The sequence below is a fragment of the Cyprinus carpio genome, chromosome B14 (assembly GCF_018340385.1).
Source record: "Cyprinus carpio isolate SPL01 chromosome B14, ASM1834038v1, whole genome shotgun sequence".
NCBI classification, from domain to species: Eukaryota; Metazoa; Chordata; class Actinopteri; order Cypriniformes; family Cyprinidae; genus Cyprinus; species Cyprinus carpio.
The window spans coordinates 10,337,023-10,357,997 of record NC_056610.1 but is presented as its reverse complement, the minus strand read 5'-3'; the positions used below and the strand labels follow the sequence as shown (position 1 = coordinate 10,357,997).

General features: G+C 36.1%; 1 protein-coding gene across 1 annotated transcript; it reads right to left on the bottom strand.

Annotated features, from left to right (window-relative positions):
• Positions 1-387: 387 nt before the first annotated feature.
• nxf1a (nuclear RNA export factor 1a) lies at positions 388-20,954 on the bottom strand. Its single transcript, XM_042738016.1, is given in 22 exon segments — positions 388-734; positions 1,555-1,615; positions 2,064-2,243; positions 2,645-2,717; positions 2,810-2,852; positions 2,934-3,049; positions 3,143-3,195; positions 3,851-3,961; positions 4,065-4,120; positions 4,207-4,275; positions 6,159-6,195; positions 11,503-11,612; positions 11,769-11,876; positions 15,116-15,204; positions 15,364-15,433; positions 15,524-15,604; positions 15,695-15,799; positions 16,396-16,479; positions 18,611-18,734; positions 18,835-19,030; positions 19,690-19,746; positions 20,873-20,954. Coding segments are annotated over 22 exon segments (1,944 nt in total). The 3' UTR covers positions 388-695.
• Positions 20,955-20,975: the final 21 nt, after the last annotated feature.

The window sequence follows — 20,975 nt, the reverse complement described above, 5'->3', positions numbered from 1 at the left end:
AATTCGCCATGTTGGTACGGTCAACTTGAACGCTTCATCCAGATGTAGAGAAATGACTGTACCCAAACTTACGTAGATTTATATTGTTTTTAATTGTGTAGAGCCTTATGTAATAAAGATTCGATTAAGTTCCATAGAATTACTGATATATAATAATGAGTAAGACATTCCAACTCGTTCTGTATTATTAATTCTGTATTGATTAGTAGTTTCATACAAAAGCAACTTTAGTCACATGTGCCCAAAAGTTTACCTGGAATTTTTTCTGGTAAGGGCCAAACATTCCCCCAGTGTTGTGATGATTTTAGCGTTTCATTTAGCAATAATCAGAATGATTATTTTAATATAGCGACAACATGATAAGGTACTGATTCCTTGATCTTGCTGAGTAAACAAACTTTATTGCCGTGAAAACATCACATTTAACACAACACCAACGAAAGCTCAGCACATACTTCAGACATCACAATTAAAACAGAAAAAGTGCTTTTAAAATTAATGCAGGAACAGTGCTGTAATTTATTCAAGCATAAACCTGAGGTATAACCCTTTTAAGAAAATAAACAAATAAACTCTATAATTAATATAAAACAAGTTTCTGTTTCATTTCAGTTTAACACATCATAATTAAATGCCTGCTAAACAAAAAATAAAACTATATACATACATATGCATTTCTGGATGTTTGTTTGTTTTCATTTTATGAAAGCAGCTTTTGGGATCTTTCCTTGAGCCTAAAAGAGACAAAATATTACAATGAATCATATGATAAATTTCAAATCCCAAAGCCTCATAATGAATGCAATTCGATTCAAAAGCACATGGACCTCAGATCTGAACACTTACCAACATAAATTAAAGCCCCAAAATGATTTTTTTTTTGTCATTAATCACTCAGCTCCATGTCGTTCCAAACCTGTAAAAGCTTAGTTCGTCTTAGGAACACAATTTAAGATACTTTGGATGAAACCCGGGAGGCTTGTGATGTGGGGAGAGACAGAGGAGACCAGTTGTTGAATAAAGTCGTTATTTTTGTTTTCTTCACATACAAAACGTATTCTCGTTGTTTCATAATGTTACGGTTGAACCACTGATGGCAGATGGACTATTCTGATTATGTCTTTCACACTTTTCTGGACATTGACAGTGTAATTTACTTGGCAGTCTATGGGACAGTCACAAGCCTCACGGTTTTCATCCAAATTATCTTAAATTGTGTTCCATAGACAAACGAAGCTTTTATGGGTTTGGAACGACATGGAGCTGAGTGATTAATGACAAAATTTTCATTTTGGGGTGGAGTATCCCTTTAACAACAATGATTCACAACATGTTCACAAATCACCTGATCTCTGAGGAGATTCAGATAAATTCTTCAGCTTATCCAGTCAAAGACTGGCAAAAAGTTTTGAGAAGGTTAATCAGCTTTTGAAACATTTAAACTAGTGGGGGTTTCAATGGTTTAATGCCAATAACTTTTAACTTCTGATTATTTATTAGCAGCAAACTGAACAAGAAATTGCATTTCTATCAATTGGCCAATCAGATTCATACCTTGAGTTCTGTGAAAATCTGAGCAGCTCGGTGAAAATCCCATGCGTTATCCTGCAGACATCTGACAGCAATACACAAGCCTTACCAACGGGGTTGGGATGATATTGACTAGGGGTGGGCGGTATTACCAAAATCTTACATCAAAGTAAGGTCAACTTTACATCAAAAGTAACAATATATAGTCATCTTCACTGGAAATTCAGTGTTTTTTTTTTCTTTTCTAAATAATAATGCGATAATGCCTATTTTAAAATTAAACATTTTTCAAATGAAAAATACTTAATTTTTTCGGGGCTCTCATTTGTAAATAATGTCTTGCTAATGCAGTATAACTTACTTCTTTGGATGTAAATGAACAGAAAACAAATAGCAAAATAGCTGCTTTTGTATTAAGCCTTATATCGCCCAGCCCTAGTATTTCTTACATCATTCATAGAAAGAAACTTTTATGTCTAGTTCTATAATTAAGAATTGCAAGTATAAGGGCATGGTTTTTGCTCTCTGCTCACTTTTGAGACCATTCCAGGTTCATTTCAGACATCTTGGAGAAAGCGGAGAGCATTTCCTGCTGGGATGCCATGAGGGTGGGCAACACTGGGCTATTTGAGGGGGCTGGTGCTGCAAATGCACAGCGTATCTCCTCGCTGGTGGCGTTCCTCACAAAGAGCTCGTCGTTCACGATACACAGACTGCAGAATGCAACAAATACCAATAAACATGCACCAATCAGCTTTATGTTAGTAAGAGCTAATTTTGACCAAGTGACTAAGGATGACTTCTTTAACTGTCAGCTGAAAGGTCAGACAAGCACATAAATGAACACTGGGAAATTCAGTAAATGAAGATAACCATATTAAGATCTAAGATGTAGCCTTTTCTGCACAAGTCATAAAACTCTTGAGTGCTCCTTCAACTAACAAGATGTGTTGATCTCATACTCAAGACTAGATATTGCGAAATACTGGAAATAAGGGCCACTTGGACAAGAAAATTGGCCTGGGCATGTCTTACCCCACACTAATAAGTGAGAAGAGTGTAGGAGAGTGTTTTTATTTGTTCATGCTTGTGATTTGCTGCTGGCTTTTCCTACCCAGAATTCCGAGCTGGAACTGTGATGAAGACTCTGGAGAAAGCCTTGACACGGTCTCTCAATTTGTCATCAGCTGAAGAGAGGAAAACAAACATTGAGTTGAACACAGCGCTATTTGATCCACTGTTATGCTGATACATATAACTGTGTTCAAGCAAGACCCACCTTCTTTGAACACTCCACTCACTGTGAACGCTAATAAGGTCCTCTACGGAGAAGGCAGAAGAATAACAAAATATCAAAAAATTATAAATTATAAATCAAGAGCTAAAATCGTTGAGGAACTCACTGAATATGTGTTGACATCAACATTGATTGAATTCATGTCATGCTGAGTCTTTGGGAGCTCACTGAGGAAGGCGACTACAGTCAGGCGGGAGCGTTTTAGCAAGTGGAACCAAGCAGCTGTAAAGAAGAAGATAACTGAACATTACATACTGATCTGTTTTTTGTTTTTTTTACTTTATTCTTTGCTCGTTTCTCATGTGTGAAACATACAGGGATCTTTGATGTTCTTGATGTTGCGGCTGTGTTCATGATAATTTTTTAACCTGCACCTGCAAAATTATAGGAAAAAGAAATAAGATCATAAATAAATTTGTATATCATATACAATTCTGTACATTTATAAACACTAAAAATATTTTTTACATTTAAATTTATTTTATATATAAAAAAATTGTGCAGTATGATTTTTTTTTACATAAATCTGGATCACATTTTAAAAAAATTATTAAAAAATGATAGTTTTAATATATAATAATTATGTAACATAGAAAAGACAAATAAAGCCTACTTTAAGGACCATTAAGTTTGTTTTTTTGCATTATTATTATTATTTTTTTTTTACATTGGAACATTATACAGTACTATTAATAATATTTTGAATCTGTATTTATTTCTATATATTTTCTGTTTCATTTTCTCGTGTTTTGTTATTTTAGAAGGTTATATATTATAGGCTTATATATATATATATATATATATATATATATATATATATATATATATATATATATATATATATTGTTGTTTTTAGTTGGTAATTTTTTTTTTTTTATTATAACATATGTCTTTTTTTTTTTTATTTTGTTTTTTTTCTTTTTTTTTGTATAGTTTTTACTAGGTAAATATATATATATATATATATAATATATATATATATATATATATATATATATGTGTATATATGTTCAGTTATTTCACTTTTATTGCATAGAAAAGGACATGGATGGCAGGCTGAGAGAGAAGCAGGCATCATTGTGATATGCCTCCAGCAGCGGCTGTCTATCCCCAGAGTCATACACACAGTAATAACTGCCACAAAACAAACACAAACACACATCACTGCTGACAAAAGCACGCTTTACAGAATACTAAAGATCATCCTACATGAAAACAATTGCACACATGCACTTACTGTTGCAGAAAACGCTGAATGAGTCCTTGGATTTCATTCGATACAAAGTGGCTGCCCTGAATTAGTTACACAGACACATCCAGTCAAAAACTTCACATTAACACTCCTCAAGTCAATATAACACTGCAAACTCTTGGGTTACCTTGCAAGCAGGAATGTTTGTGCTTGTTTCCACGTCAAAGCAGATTGGAGGTGGAAGCACATGACCGTCCTACAGAAATAACACACATCCGATTCACTCCTGCAAATGCTAGTGATCACATTTTGATGATAGATTAGAAATACAAAGATTATTTTTCTAAAATAACATGCCCTGCTTAATTATACACATTTAATAATAATTTTGATTTCTTATTGACTTAAAATTTCTGTATTACAGTTGGAAAAGTGTACAATGACACTTAAAGGGGTCATATGATGTTGCTAAAAAGAACATTATTGTGTGTAATTGGTATAATGAAATGTCTTTATGCAGTCTAAGGTTCAAAAACACATTATTTTCCACATAATGTACATTATTGTCTCTCCTCTATGCCCCGCCTTCTGAAACGCGTCGATTTTCACAAAGCGGCCAATTTTTCGGTCTGAAAAGCGAGGTGTACGCTGATTGGCCAGCTATCCAGTGCTTCGTGATTGTGATCAAGCGTGTGACTGAAATTTTACGCCCCTAAACATACTGTGATGCGTGTCCTGGTCAGAACACCGGTACCACAAGACAATAACAATAAAATCCATTACAAATGAGCCTTTTGTTGCATCCAGTGGGGACATAATTACGGATTATAATGACTTACACTGTGTTTTTGGGCGTTGCATTGCATCGCATCGTGCTGCGTAAACATAAAACTATGTCTGCATTTGTGATCGGAGAAACGACAAACAAGCACTACTCTACCCCAGTGGTTCTCAATTCCAGTCCTCGTGCCTCCCAGCTCTGCATATTTTTCATGTCTCTCTTTGTTAATACACCTGATTCAGATAATCAGGTGTGTATGAGCTCTGTGCATGAACTGTATTCCCACTGACATGGTCCCTACACAGTGTTCATTGCTCCCTGCTCCCGGAGCAGGGGAAATCTGTTGAAGTTTACTTCACTTCGGAACATTCATTCACGGATTTGCTCTTCGATTTTTGTTTTCACACGGACAAGTGTGACATCATATACCTCTGTAAATAAATACAATTTAAATTCATGTCTCACACACTTCAATGCACTCTGAATGGAACATATAGGTTCGCTTCAAACTGGAATCATGGTGGAATATCCTGTGATGTCCACTTTGCAGGGTACTTACGTTTAAATAGAACAAACGTCTGAAGCCATAAGAGAAACATACAAAATGTGCAGAGCAGGGGGGCGTGAGGACTGGAATTGAGAACTGCTGCTTTACACTGCTCAAAACTCATGGCAAATCCTTTACATATTTAAACATACTTCCAGACTGTGAGTCAGAACAGCCGGCATTGTAATCTATTCTCCCAGGATCAGGAAACAGTCCTCCATAAAATGTGTTGCACTCATCTGAATATTTGGGTTGAACTGTTCTGGAACAGTGTTGCAAATACAACTTAACCACTGATTTCTAGTTGTGTCCTCTTTTGGAAGGCCAAACAAAGTATTTTCGCTTTCACAACGAAACAGCGTCTATACAACATGGCGCCAGCAACAACAGCGAGAATAAAATTTACGCGCTCCTTCTTTGTGTGAACATTTGGGCGGCGTTATGCAAATCTTCCCACATCGTGAAGTAGACATGTGGGGGCGTGTTTAAATGTGCCGTTTTAGGAGGGCGTGGACAAGTCTTAACTTTTATAAAGAATATCTCTTTGGGTTTGAGACTTTAGTCTTTGCGACTTTACAGATCTTCTTTATGCACCAAGAGCTTGTAACACTCCAAAGAGAAAGGAAAACTTGAAATAGCATCATATGACCCCTTCAAGCAATGTGTTCTTTTGGCAGCCAGCCTGGAATCAGGCTTCCTGTCCTTGACCGATTAATGATTGACTGACTTTATTTCTGACAAACACTAATAACTGTACCGTACATTGAGTCCTGTTAGTTCAAAACATTATTGACAAATAAAAAACCCTCACCAATCTGAGAAGGCTGGGAAATCTCTCTCGAACCGCACTGTCACAAGACAAGAAAGACAAGAGGAAAACAGTGACACACCTGATCATTCCAGCAGGCACACACACTAGAGGTCTTCACGGGTCCACTTGGATCCGAAAACCCGAGGTCCAACCCGAGCAGGTTTGGGTCCAAAATTTAGACGAGTACCTCGGACACGGTTCGGGTTCGGTATTAGTGGCCTCGGGTAAATAAACATGTTTTTTCCAAAGGAGATTGGAAAAGGATTAGGTTGCAGGAGATTAGGTTGCAGACAACACTAGCACTTATACGCTATCCATGAATTATAAGACTATCGATTTATTTTTTATCAAACTATCACATTTATTTTTCAAATCCACTGGTCACAATTGAAAGCCGAGCTCAGTAATAACTTGTTTCCATCAGACAGGCACTTATATAACATAGCCTAATAATAAATTGAATAAATGTTAAATAAATCAAAGTAATGGAGAAGCGGACAAATCAGTCAGCAGAACACTGGGATTTTTGCTGACTGACTGTGGGGCTGCAGGCTGTACACAAGTCAATGCCGTTTACGTTCGGGGCCAGTCGGGTTCGAAATTAAATGCAGACAGGTCGGGTCGGACTCGGGTCTAATTACATTGGGTCTGTCTCGAGTCAGGTTTTTCTTTTTAAAAAATTTATTTATGCACGTCGGGTTCTGGTAACATATGATTTGGGTCAGGTACAGATTTAAGGACCTCTAACACACACACACAACACAATCACCTGTGCACTCCCAAGCCATTTCTCCTGATTTTTATTTGTTTGTCTATGCAAACACAGCAAATGATTTCTTAAAATTTTCATAAAGACACTTTCTAGAGATACTGGAAAACTGGGTCGGGCTTTCTGGGATGGTACTTAAATGGTTCAGGTCATACTTAGAAAGGAGAGGTTATTATGTAGGGCCCTATGAAATCAGTTTTATTTTTTCCTAAATTCCGTTTTATTTTTTCCAAATTCCGTTTTTTCTGTATAAATTTTTCTCGACTCCTTTTTAATGGTTAAATTAAATTTTATTAATCAAAAAGCATGTCTAATTAATTAAAATAATGAAAAGTTTTACAAAAATTACATGTTTAGGGCCCTATGAAATTATTTTTTTCTTCACCATATATTTTTATGTTTTATTGTTACCTAATTCTGGGTTTTAGCATTTCTAATTAAATGCATAAAAACAACTTTTTTTTTTTTCTTAAAATAGCCCTATGAAATGTTTTTGTTTTGTTTTTTTTTTCCCTCAGAAATTCTGTTGTGTATTTACATTTTTCTGGTTAACAAGCTCAGTGAAAAAAAAATTATTACACATTTATGAATGCACAGGAGTGTATTTACGGAAAATTGATGACGGCAGACTCAATAGGTTATCAGAAAAAGCAGGGTTATTCAATTGTTGACCCACCATTTATCTTCATTCAAAAGAGGCATTAAGCTGTACACTTATGCTGAATGTATCCGTGAAAACCTATACAGGTGCTGGTCATATAATTAGAATATCATCAAAAAGTTTATTTCACTAATTCCATTCAAAATGTGAAACTTGTATATTATATTCATTCATTACACACAGACTGATATATTTCAAATGTTTATTTCTTTTAATTTTGATGAGTATAACTGACAACTAAGGAAAAATCCCAAATTCAGTAGCTCAGAAAATTAGAATATTGTGAAAAGGTTCAATATTGAAGACACCTGGTGCCACACTCTAATCAGCTAATTAACTCTGCAAAGGCCTTTAAATGGTCTCTCAGACTGGTTCTGTAGGCTACGCAATCATGGGGAAGACTGCTGACTGACTTGACAGTTGTCCAAAAGACGACCATTGACACCTTGGACAAGGAGGGCAAGACACAAAAGGTCATTGCAAAAGAGGCTGGCTGTTCACAGAGCTCTGTGTCCAAGCACATTAATAGAGAGGTGAAGGGAAGGAAAAGATGTGGTAGAAAAAGAGTGTACAAGCAATAGAGATATCTGCACCCTGGAGAGGATTGTGAAACAAAACCCATTCAAAAAATGTGGGGGAGATTCACAAAGAGTGGACTGCAGCTGGAGTCAGTGCTTCAAGAACCACTAGGCACAGACGTATACAAGACATGGGTTTCAGCTGTCGCATTCCTTGTCTCAAGCCAGAATGAAGCGTCTCGCCTGGGCTAAAGACAAAAAGGACTGGACTGCTGCTGAGTGGTCCAAAGTTATGTTCTCTGGTGAAAGTAAATTTTGCATTTCCTTTGGAAATCAGGGTCCCAGAGTCTGGAGGAAGACAGGAGAGGCATACAATCCACGTTGCTTGAGGTCCAGTGTAAAGTTTCCACAGTCAGTGATGGTTTGGGGTGCCACGTCATCTGCTGGTGTCGGTCCACTGTGTTTTCTGAGGTCCAAAGTCAACGCAGCCGTATACCAGGAAGTTTTAGAGCACTTCACGCTTCCAGCTGCTGACCAACTTTATGGAGATGCAGATTTCATTTTCCAACAGGACTTGGCACCTGCACACAGTGCCAAAGCTACTAGTACCTGGTTTAAGGACCATGGTATCCCTGTTCTTAATTGGCCAGCAAACTCGCCTGACCTTAACGTATGGGGTATTGTGAAGAGGAAGATGTGATATATGCCAGACCCAAGAATGCAGAAGAGCTGAAGGCCACTATCAGAGCAACCTGGGCTCTCATAACACCTGAGCAGTGCCACAGACTGATCGACTGCATGCCACGCCGCATTGCTGCAGTATTTCAGGCAAAAAGGAGCCCCAACTAAGTATTGAGTGTTGTACATGCTCATACTTTTCATGTTCATACTTTTCAGTTGGCCAAGATTTCTAAAATTCCTTTCTTTGTATTGGTCTTAAGTAATATTCTTATTTTCTGAGATACTGAATTTGGGATTTTCCTTATTTGTCAGTTATAATCATCAAAATGAAAAGGTATAAACATTTGAAATATATCAGTCTGTGTGTAATGAATGAATATAATATACAAGTTTCACTTTTTGAATGGAATTAGTGAAATAAATCAACTTTTTGATGATATTCTAATTATATGACCAGCACCTGTATATACTTTGAGCTAAACGCAATGTTTACTTCCAGACACCAACATTAAATGGTATGCGACAATCAATTGACAGGGATTTAAGTTTGACACACATATCTGTTAGAAGCCACAATTTACTCTATAATTAAACTATTTTCAAATCAGATGAAACAGGCTCACATGATTGATGAAGAAAGCAGAAAACATTATAACATTAGAATTAAATCCCCAAATCACCACCCTTACAAACATTTACCATGAATGTACTGAATTGACGTGACATACAGCCAAGTATGGTGACCCATACTCAGAATTCGTGCTATGCATTTAACCCATCCAAAGTGCACACACAGCAGTGACCACACACACACCGTGAACACACACCCGGAGCAGTGGGCAGCCATTTATGCTGCGGCCTTGCTCAAGGGCACCTCAGTTGTGGTATTGCCGGCCCGAGATTCGAACCCACGACCTTAGGGTTAGGAGTCAAACTCTCTAACCACTAGGCCACAATATTTTTGTTAACATTTTTATAACATTTATTATGGGAGTAAGTGAATATAATTATTTTTTGTTATAAAACTATGGCAGTTTGTGTGTCTGTGTGTATAGTTTTTTTTTTTACCAATGTTTAAACTATTGTTTTTAAACCAAATATAGTTTTGTTAAAACCTTAACCAAAATCAGTTACATTTAACCATATTAGTGAGAAGGAGCCATGCATATTCATGTAGTCAGAATACTTCAATTCCCCCTTGACCCACCTCAAATCTTCAATCTGATAATCTGGCCCTCGAGTGAAGCTCACTGAATAGCCCTAAAGTAGTCTTGGCATTGATGCCCTGATAATCATCAAAAAGTATCTTCTAGCGAAACAGCAAATGAACCACAGCTTAAAAATAGCCAAGAACATAAAGTTAGCTATGAGAGAAACAGTAATACAATGAAACCGATCCCAGGAGCTCCAAAACAGAGTCCGCTGTACACCAGTACTGACTTGCCACATAGACAGTCTCATTTTATTTTATTTTATTTTTTTATTAGGAGGATGAATTTATTCCTGTTTTCAGAAGCATTTCCCAACTCACACTCTCTAGCATTAAAAGTTGTCCCCAAACCATTTTATACAACAACATGGAGTTTTGGAAGAGCCATCTTCCTTCCATCAACTTCCTTCTTCATTGTCATCACTGTAGGCTTTTTGTAGTAGACCGAGAGTGGGATCTTATCAGTCACTGGCTATCCAGAAATGGCAGTCTGATTGGAGCAGGAATACAGGGACGGGGCAAAGATGAACATGAGCAAACATTTACTACATTTTGCAGCAAAAAAAACGTGGACCGATTTCCCTTGAAACGCCACTATACTATTTCCTATGGATGTCTTAAGGACTAAAAAAAAGTTCTATTTTTATTTAAACTTATTATAACTATCCTGAAAAACATTTTCAAAAACATTATTATTATTTATTCAGTTCCCTGTTATGAAGGTTGGGATCAACTTCATGCATAAAAAAAGAAATGAGAAAAAAGCCCCAGAATCAACACAGGATGCAGCTGCTGCTGTGATTTGGAGAGAAGAAAGAAAGAAAATCCAACTGAAATAAAAGAAATTCTGGACAAATCAGTCCGTCACACACTTGCACATGTGAAGGCACTTATAACAAATGAACAGAGTGCCAGACAACTTACAATTTGTTCTGAACCACAGAAACTAATTGATGGATACTCTGAAGCAGATGAAATAAACCACAAGCAGTGAATTATGAATGGCTGTTCATGTGTTAACATCTGCAATGCCAAGTTTTGATGATTATTTTTGATGATATTCCAGGTATATTAAGTACTACAAGACTGTGTGGGCCAGAATGGGACTATATGAGACTGTATGAGACTTTATGGACTATAAGACTCTACTGGACTCTGTAACTGTGTCAGGGTGAAACATCATGGATGCTACTAAGATAACCTGAAAATAGTCCATCTTCTTTTAGGCCAGTGGTTCTCAACCTTTCTGACTTCAAGGCCTTCCATTGTCCACAACGATATCCAAAATGCCTGTTTTCTTAAATTTACAATTCCAGGTCTATAAATCACTTTTAAAATTAGGCTACCTTATACCTTCAGGCTTTTAAAGAACTAGTGATTTACTATAATTACTTTACCAACTGATCTAGGATTCGTGTCTATGAGGAACCGTGATTATTTCAACTATTCTTTCAGCTAATTATACCAACTTTGACCTTTACCCTTGCCGTGTCACTGGCACTGACCTAATGTATGTGGTCTGATCTTTGAAGACATCACACAGAGGGTTCCTGTCCAACCAGAGCTCCACCAGCCTGAACCCCTTCACCTTATCCAGCTCTTGCTCTGACTTCAGCTGCAAACACAGAATGAAAAGACAATATAGCAACACAACAGATACGGAAAGTAAATTCTGTGGAGCTTGCAGTCGAGTAAATAGAAACTGAAGAATTAAAGACTGGGAGACGACAGCGATAACAGATGATAACAGCAGGGTCTGAGCGACTCTCACCTCATTATGAGACAGATTCAGGGACTGCAGGTGAGGGGCTTTGTTCACAAGTTCTGCAATGTCAGTCAGCTTACACAGCTTGTTGTTACTCAGATTCAAACACAACAACTAAGAAGGATCAAAGAAAGAGAGACGGAGAGAAATATTACTTCAAACTCTTAATTATTTGTTCAAAAAGAAGGATGTTCCAAAATGAGGAACATAAACTACTGGAGAAGTTGATGAAATGCTAATAATTTAACCATACAAAATGAAAATATCAATATTTATATGAACTTTTATATAAAAACTTATATAAACTTATTTGAAAATAACTATGACATTTTTAAAGAAAGCATTAAATTAACTGTCCAAAAAGTCTGAATCCCTGCCTCATACTAAGTTATTGTATGGCTTCAGAAGACTTAGGAATATAGAATATAGGACACAAGTCATATGAATCACCTTTGTGGGACTTTTTTTTTTTTTTTTTTTTTGTCACTATTGCTTTCATTTATAGAAAAGACTGTCAATATTCTGTCAATAATCTCTTTTTGCGTTCCACAAAAAAGACAAAGAAAACAATTTGAAAAACATGACAGTAAATTATTTTTGAACTTTCAGAATTTTAGGAATTCAATTTTGGAATGAATCATGAGCATTCCAACTAGAATACATTTATTACATTAGAATAAAAAAAAACAAAACAAAACTTTTAAATATCTAAACTTAATATGAGACAATATTTTATTTCTAAACACCACATTCAAACAGAAACCTGATTAGGAATGTACTGATGCCATATTCTGTGCAATATCAAACAACCATCAAAGAATCATGAATCTGAAAATTCTGTTTGTGTCTTAACAGTTGTCCTTTGCTTTCATCTGATTTCTTGATTATAGAATCACATGTGACACAATTGCTGATCAACAACTATATTTGTTCATCTACTATTATGAAAGTGTTAAGATAAATAATGTGTTTCCTGGAATCAGTGTCTGAGCATGTCCTACCCACAGCTGTTTACCCTAGAAATAAAACTGCATAGTTTAATGTTTTCACCAGCTGGATGTTTTGATTTCCTATTTTTGTCCAGACATTGTGGCTGAACTTTACTGGATTAGATGAAGTTACTATATTTATTCTTCAGTGCTGCCAGATGAAGGAAGCCGGTCATGAAGCAATGAAAACCTGGCCTTTGACACACTTCTCAAACGAACATAGTAAATGAAATTGTGGCTTTTGTGGTTATTGTGTAGGGATCGCAATCCAAAGGTTGCGAGTTCGAGTCTCGTGCCGGCAGGAATTGTAGGTGTGGGGGAGTGAATGTACAGTGCTATCTCCACCGTCAATACCACGAGTGAGATGCCCTTGAGCAAGGCACCGAACCCCCAACTGCTCTCCGGGCGCCGCAGCATAAATGGCTGCCCACTGCTTCGGGTGTGTGTTCACGGTGTGTGTGTGTTCACTGCTGTGTGTGCACTTTGGATGGGTTAAAAGCAGAGCACGAATTCTGAGTATGGGTCACCATACTTGGCTGTATGTCACGTCACCTCACTCACTTTAAATGTACTCATGGATCTTGAAGCTACTCTGTCATAAACATTATTTAGCTGATATACAAAGAGAATGTGAAGTCGTGTGTCTTAGAGGGAAAAAAATAAATCTCAAACATTCCTAATAATAATAAAAATAAAAATAAGCAAAAAAGAAAGGCCTAATTTTACCCAATTTGATTATGCAGAGTTCAAAAATATTAATAAATACATTCTATCATGTAGAGATTGTTTCTCAAAACAAGAATTTATATTTTTCAAATCATATACATATATCGTATGAATCAGCTTTAATGTACTTATAAAAATAATAGAACTCAGATTTCTTCAAAGAGTATCAATTAACTTTGTCTGCAAAGGAGTGAACAGGTATGTTCAAATACTCAAATTAATCTCAAATAACTTTACATAAACAAGTTTATAAAAAAAATAATAATAAGCCTTTTCACAAAATCTGTATTTTCTGTCGCTGTTGAGTAAAACACTCACAGATGTAGAAAAAAAACATCTGGGTCATGTTTGCATTTTTTTCTGTCACTGGCAATAATCCTAACTTTAAAATCAGGATTAAGCATAAAATAATGTGTTAGAATCATTAATGCACGTGAAAATGGGCTGAGAACTGAACAAATAGTTGTGATGCGGCTCAGAGGGAAAGGACAGGACGAATCATGTATTTATGGCAATTTCTCTAGTGATTATTAGTAGGGTTGGTCATTAATGCACGTGAAAATGGGCTGACACGTTTCCTAGGACTGTACATGCACTCGCGCCTTTATTAACTGTGCACGTTGTTTTGTCTTACTCTATGTGTACCGGCAGCGTGCAGCACCTGCCACCACTAAATTACATTAGTCCCATATTGTCATTAATATACATACTGACTTCAGCTTGGACCACTAAATAAATAGACTGCTATTGTTATGTAAGTATAAGGGTTAGATTATTTAGTGTACAGGTCATTTCAAGAGTGATAAACAAATTATTTTCATGCATTTTAAATGTTTAAAAATGTGGAAACCACTCATTGCATCTCACCATCTCCTGACTGCATTATTATTTGTAAAATAGGGGCTTTATGGAGTGTGTGTATACATGGTTATAAGTATAACAGTTTATATTTCATTAATTTAGGGAAATGAACGAGTGTCTTAGGCCTCAAGGGACTATTTGGACAACCAGCTTATTCCTGCTTAAAAAGCAAAATGTTATTGATAGTGTAAAAACCTTCAACTTTGAAGCACATGTGATTGATGGACCACCGTTACTCAACATTACTTGCTACCTTCCAGCAACACTACATTCAATGAAGGTAAAATAGTAAAAAACATCATAATAGACCATTTAAATGGAACTGGAATTGGAACCTGAAAATTTTTTGTATACTGCAATATATATTGAATTTTGACATTTCCAAACTTTAAATAAAGTTGACAGTAAGAAATAAACAGTATTGAGCACTGAGTAGTTGAGTATTGTGCATTTTTCCTTTCCACTATTTTTTTAATAGTTGTTTAATGGTTTTAATGGAACCGGAACCATTATGCGGACCCAGAAAATTTCCAAACGATTCCCAACCCTAATTATGGGATAATACAAGACTTCCTCAACTTACAAATGATTGTCACAGTGCAAAAATGCTATGAAATGCACATATTTTGTCAGAAAGTGTGCCATACTTATAGACACTATTTTTGGAATCAGCACCCAAAATTAGTAATAAACAACTACTGGATTTCATTCAACTAAAGTTAGAATCACTATTACTTATGTTTAGGTTAATGATTTGAACAAACCCTTAAGTCTTACCTCTGGGATATTCTCCTGTATGATTTTGATCACAGCTTGCATGCAGTTTTCTTGATTTAAGATCATCTCAATATTATGGGAAACCAGGTCTGATGGAAAAGAGTCAAATATATTTAAAAAAAAAACATTTTGAAAAAGCTCTCAATTAAACTTCTGACAAACAGGTAACTGTGGTAATCTTGACTACGGAAATCTAGGGTACTTTGTGCAGTGTCAGGGTTTTGGTTATTCAAACAGTACAGTTTTACCTGGATCAGTGCGGATGCTGTTCAGGTCGAGAGACTTCTGGGAACCGTCAAAGCGTTTGGACATGCAATGCTTCACAAAAAAACAACAACAGTTAAATGCAAACGCTGCCACCTGCAGACCACAAGTGTTACTGCAGCAAGAAGCAGCTGTAGGTCAAACCTTTAAACGCTCCAGATCTTGTGGCTTCAGCTTGCTTTTAAGGAAAGGGGGACAGGAAAAACTGGTCATAAGCACGGCCACCTGGAGAACAAGAAACATTTCAGCAGTTTGAAGATAGAACACAGTAATGAGAACGAGATGAATGCTTTACAATAGATGACAGCGCTGTACCCTGTTCCCTTCACTGTCCGTGACTCTGCGTGTGAGTTTGCACAGAGCGCTAGCAGCAGCAGCATCCTCCAGATAGAAATGAACTTTATGTCCCTCTGTGTAGTACTGCACAAAAAACACAGAGAGACGCCGCCAGACACAGATAAGACACATCAGCTGAAAATAATGCACTGGTAATTCAGTGATTTAACATTTTACTGACAGGTTAGTTAAAAGGTTAACTCATTTCTTTGTGATTATGTATTTATATATAACCCCAAAATAAAAAAGTAAAGAATAATACATTTTATTTTGAAAAAAAAAGGAGAAATAAACCCATTTTCTGTGTTAAATGTGCTTTATAATAGCAGAAAATAATAGCAGTCCTAAAACAGACTTCATTTTCTGCAACAAAATATTTAGAAATATATTTTAAAATTTTATTTTCATTTTGGATTGAAATACGGCTTGGGAGTTTCTTGACAGTTTATGAGATTACCCTTAAATAAACAAATAAATAAAATGAAATAAAATAAATAATAAAATGTGGGAACATGACCACACAATCATCACTAATAATCACTTATCATTAAAAAGCCTTATTATCAACAATTACAAATACACTAATTGAAAAACATAACTGACATAAAACAGCTCTACTGATCCCTTGTGGACAAACAATATAGTTTAGCTAAACTGACCAATTCAGAGCGATCACTTACGTTTAATGGAATAAAGGCAATGGGGCAGAGATTCTGTAGTGATGTTAGAAGCCATTTCTTATCATACTTTGTTCCATGTGGGATCTGTGAAATAAAAGTAAACGTTTCAGATGCAGTAAACCAGTGGTTCCCAACCTTCTTTAAAATACATTTCTTAAAAATAATTTAAAGTCTGAAATGTAAGATTTTATTATTTTATTTAAAAAAAAGGTTGTTTTTTTTTTTCAAAACTTTATTTTAACAGAATTGTTATCACCCAACCAACATTTTTTGGTTCATTTAGAGTCAGTTGTTAAAGGGGTCATATGATGCGATTTCCTTTCTCTTTGGATTGTTAAAAGCTGTTTGTGAATAGATAAGATCCATAAAGTTGCAAAGACTAAAGTCTCAAACCCAAAGATATATTCTTTATAAAAGTTAAGACTCGTCCACGACCTCCTGAAACGCCTCATTCTAAAACACCCCCACATCTACGTCACTGTGTGTGAAGATTTGCATAACGCCGCCCAAATGTTCACGCAAAGACAGAAGGTGTAACTTTTATTCTTGCTGTAGTATTGTTCGTTTGAGGATTTGCATAACACCGCCCAAATGTTCACGCAAAGACAGAAGGTGTAATTTTTTTTGTTTTCGAAAAGAGGACACAACTAGAAATCAGTGGTTAAGTTGTATTTACAACACTGTTCCAGAACAGTTCAACCCAAATATTCAGACGTGTGCAACGCATTTTATGGAGGACTGTTTCCTGATCCTGGGAGAGTAGAATACAATGGTGGTGTTCTGACAATACAATACAATACAATACAATACAATACAATATAATATAATATAATATAATATAGACTCACAACCTGTAAGTATGATTTCATATATAAAGAATTTGCCACTGATGATTCAAACGCGAGTTTTGAGCAGTGTTAGAGTAGCAAAAAGAGGACACAACTAGAAAATCGCTTGTTGTTTGTTGTTTCTCCGATCACAAATGCAGACTCATTATAATCAGTAATTATGTCCCCACTGGATGCAGCAAATGCCTCATTTGTAATGGGTTTTATTGGTTTTGTCTCGTCGTGCTGGGAGACGGCATCGCAGTATGTTGAGGGGCGTAACACTACCATCACACGCTTGAGGCATTCAGCCAATCACAAAGCACTGGATAGCTGGCCAATCAGAGCATGTTACGCTTTTCAAAACAATGAGCTTTGTAAAAAATAACGCATTTCAGAAAGGCGGGGCATAGAGGAGAAACAATAATGTACATTATGTTGATGTTTTTTTTTTTAAAACTTAAACCGCATAAACACATTGCATTACACCAAATACACAAAATAATGTTCTTTTTAAGCAACATCAAATGACCCCTTTAATGTCATTTTATTTTGTGGTTGCATTTAATAAAAACTATTTTATTTTACGGGGGTCATTAAAAAAAACAAACAAACAAACAAACAAAAAAAAAGACTGCTAAAATAGGGGTCCCCTGGCAAAAAAAGGTTGTGAACCACTGCTACAGTATAAACAGCAAACAATTATCAGGACATAGATTAGGTTAGTCTAGCTTTTTCTAGTTTAATATCTTCTTGTGTATTAATCAGTCCGCACCCAAATATATATATTTTTTTTATTTCAGAGTTTCTATCTTCTGCTGAACTCAAAAGAAGATATTGTGAAGAATGTTGGTGACCAACCAACCGACGGTAGCCACTGAATTACACTGTACCCAAAACAGCTGAATAAAACATCAAAATTTTCCACACGACTCCAGTCCATCAATTAATGTCTTGAAGCGAAAAGCTACGTGTTTGTAAGAAACAAACAAACACATCATTAAGGCGTTTTAACTGTAAACTGGCCATAATATGGATAGAAGACTCTCTCTATATTGCTCTCTCCTGTGTAAAAGTCATCTCATCTGAATTAGGAGAGGAACATGCTCAGTTCAAGCACCAGTTACAAGTTAAAACAGTTCTAAACAAATGTGTTTTATATTCCAAGCAAATATAATTACATATTTTACTATGGATTCGGACATGTATTTTAGCTGGAAGCGACAGTTAAAATACCTTAATGATGGACTTATTACAAACACACAGCTTTGTACTTCACAAGACATTAATTGATGGAGTGGAGTCATGTGGATTTTATCAGCTGTTTGGACCGGCACCCATTTACTGCAGAGGATCCACTGGTGAGCAAGTGATAGTTTAACTCTTACTGTAATTTTAAACCAATTTTTCCCTCCTCTCTCTGCATCTTCTGCTCCAAATCTGTGCGCGTTTCCCCCTCCAATCTTGTCCTTCCACCCCTCTCCTCTCTGACTGGAACGGTCATACGGAATACTGCAGGAAAAGCATAACACGGATTGGGAATTACATGAAACGTTCCTTACATAGATACTATCTTTATTTATGAAGCTGAATCATTTGCAACAACACTTACAATCTGTGTTGGGACTTCCCATACTGACTAGCCATCACAGACACATCAACACTGCCGCCCTGAAACCTGCTGCGGGGTACCGGCCCGAACGGCTCTGGGGCTGCACCTCGATGCTGCAAGCGAACTGTATCACTGTGTAGACGAGCCTTGATGGACCCCCAACCTCGACGCACCCCCAACCAGCGGCCGTCATGATCTGAAACACAAACATGCATCACAAATATCAGGTTTTCCATAAATGGCAATGTGCCACAGTACATTTGATGAGATGTGCTTAACACTTTAGTGTTCAATAAACAAAACTTGCAAATTGTTAAAAAATAATAATAATAAAAACACCTCTAGCACAGGCTGTTGAAACGGGTTTTGATAACACAAATGAAAAATTTCTTGAATGCAGCACACCATCTAATATTTTTAATAAGTCTATTTAATTTTTTGTTTAATGAAATTATAAATACAACAGATATGTGAAGTTACAATCAATGTTTCCCATGTTAATATTTAAATGAGAAGTCATGCAAAACATTAACAATGAAGGTCATGCACTTTTACATTTATTACAAATATTACAATTGCTTGCTATTTATATTTAGGATATTTTTAGGTGCTCGTCATCCTAAACAATCTTCTGCAGAACTACTACATACAGAAGACATGAAATCCACAGTCCAGTCACAGTCCAACCACACCAAACAAATCAAGAGGAATGGAATAGTAATCTAGCCATGTCTCTGTTTACATGGACAGACATGTAATTGTTTTAAATTAAACTCAAATTGTCCAAATACAATACAAAGGGTATATGTGTAATATATTTAGTTGAGGTCTGATAGCAGCAAGGTGCAGGTTTACCTGTGAAAGAGCTTTCAGTGCTCCACACCTCTCTAACTACAGCAGAGCCACTCTGATCTAAAGGTAAAGGAAGGGGAGGAAAAGATTCAAGCATCACAGATTGTTGCTGTTCATAGACTACAAAACTACTGAGTTCTTATTTCGTTAACTACAATAAAATTATTTTAAGGAAATGGGGAATACGGGAATTTTTAGGGAATATGCTAAGAGTTTAAAATGAATAGTAGAATATGATGAACTGCTTTCAGGGTCATATCTTCAACTGCGCAGTTCTTAAAACAACATACTGAAATACAATACCCATAATGCATCAACAAGCATTAAGTTAATGAAAACATTCGGGTTTCTCGGCGCCAAAAAATAAATGTAAGTTAATTCCTAACGTTACTTTCCTACTACGTATTTAAATACGGATTAATTATATTTAGCTGTGTAAACATTACTTTTTGTTAGTAGAATGTCGCCTTTGCAGATAATCAGGGAATGGTTTTCCCGACTTTTCTACATTTCTCCTTTTCTATGGCATGCTTCTGGCTCTAAGTGAGCCTATATTTCATTTGTACACTAAACTGGACAAATATTGCTAGCAACGTAGCGAGCTGCTTTTGTTCATCTTTTGTAATTCGCTTTGGATAAAAACGTTTGCTAAATGCATTATGTAAATGATAAAAAATTCGATGATAGCAACATATAACATTAAAATATTACATATTTTTCTCATCTCTGGTGCACAGTGGCGTAAAATATCACAACTAACGTTACATGCCCAGAAACACATGCACATCCACGTAACGTTATCGCAACCTTGAAATGAATTCCAACAGTTTTATCTGCACGTTTATACTGTTTAAAAAATTTAAGGTTTAATTTTACCCAATTTACCATGCATTATAAGCATTTGCATTGAACACTAAAAGGGGGGAGACATCACTCATCATCATCATCATCACATGCTTTACTTTTTGCACCGAATAATGTTGACGTGCAAAAGGTTTATTAGTAATATAAAAACAACGATATAATGAAAATGTAAAGATGAGCAGCTGACCACAATCAAATCTGTCAATAAGTACGCCTTAATCAATATCATGCCGTGCAACTTTTGTTTTCTGCAACGTTACTGTTTCGCAAGACACTAAACCACATGTTGATATTCGGACATAAATCATGACAACATTTGTACCTGCAGAACTCTCGCAGACCCGTGTTATCACAGACAGGTTGGGGTACCATTCCCGGTATCGAGTCATCTTGCACCGACTCATCAATTTTGGATAATTGCGCGC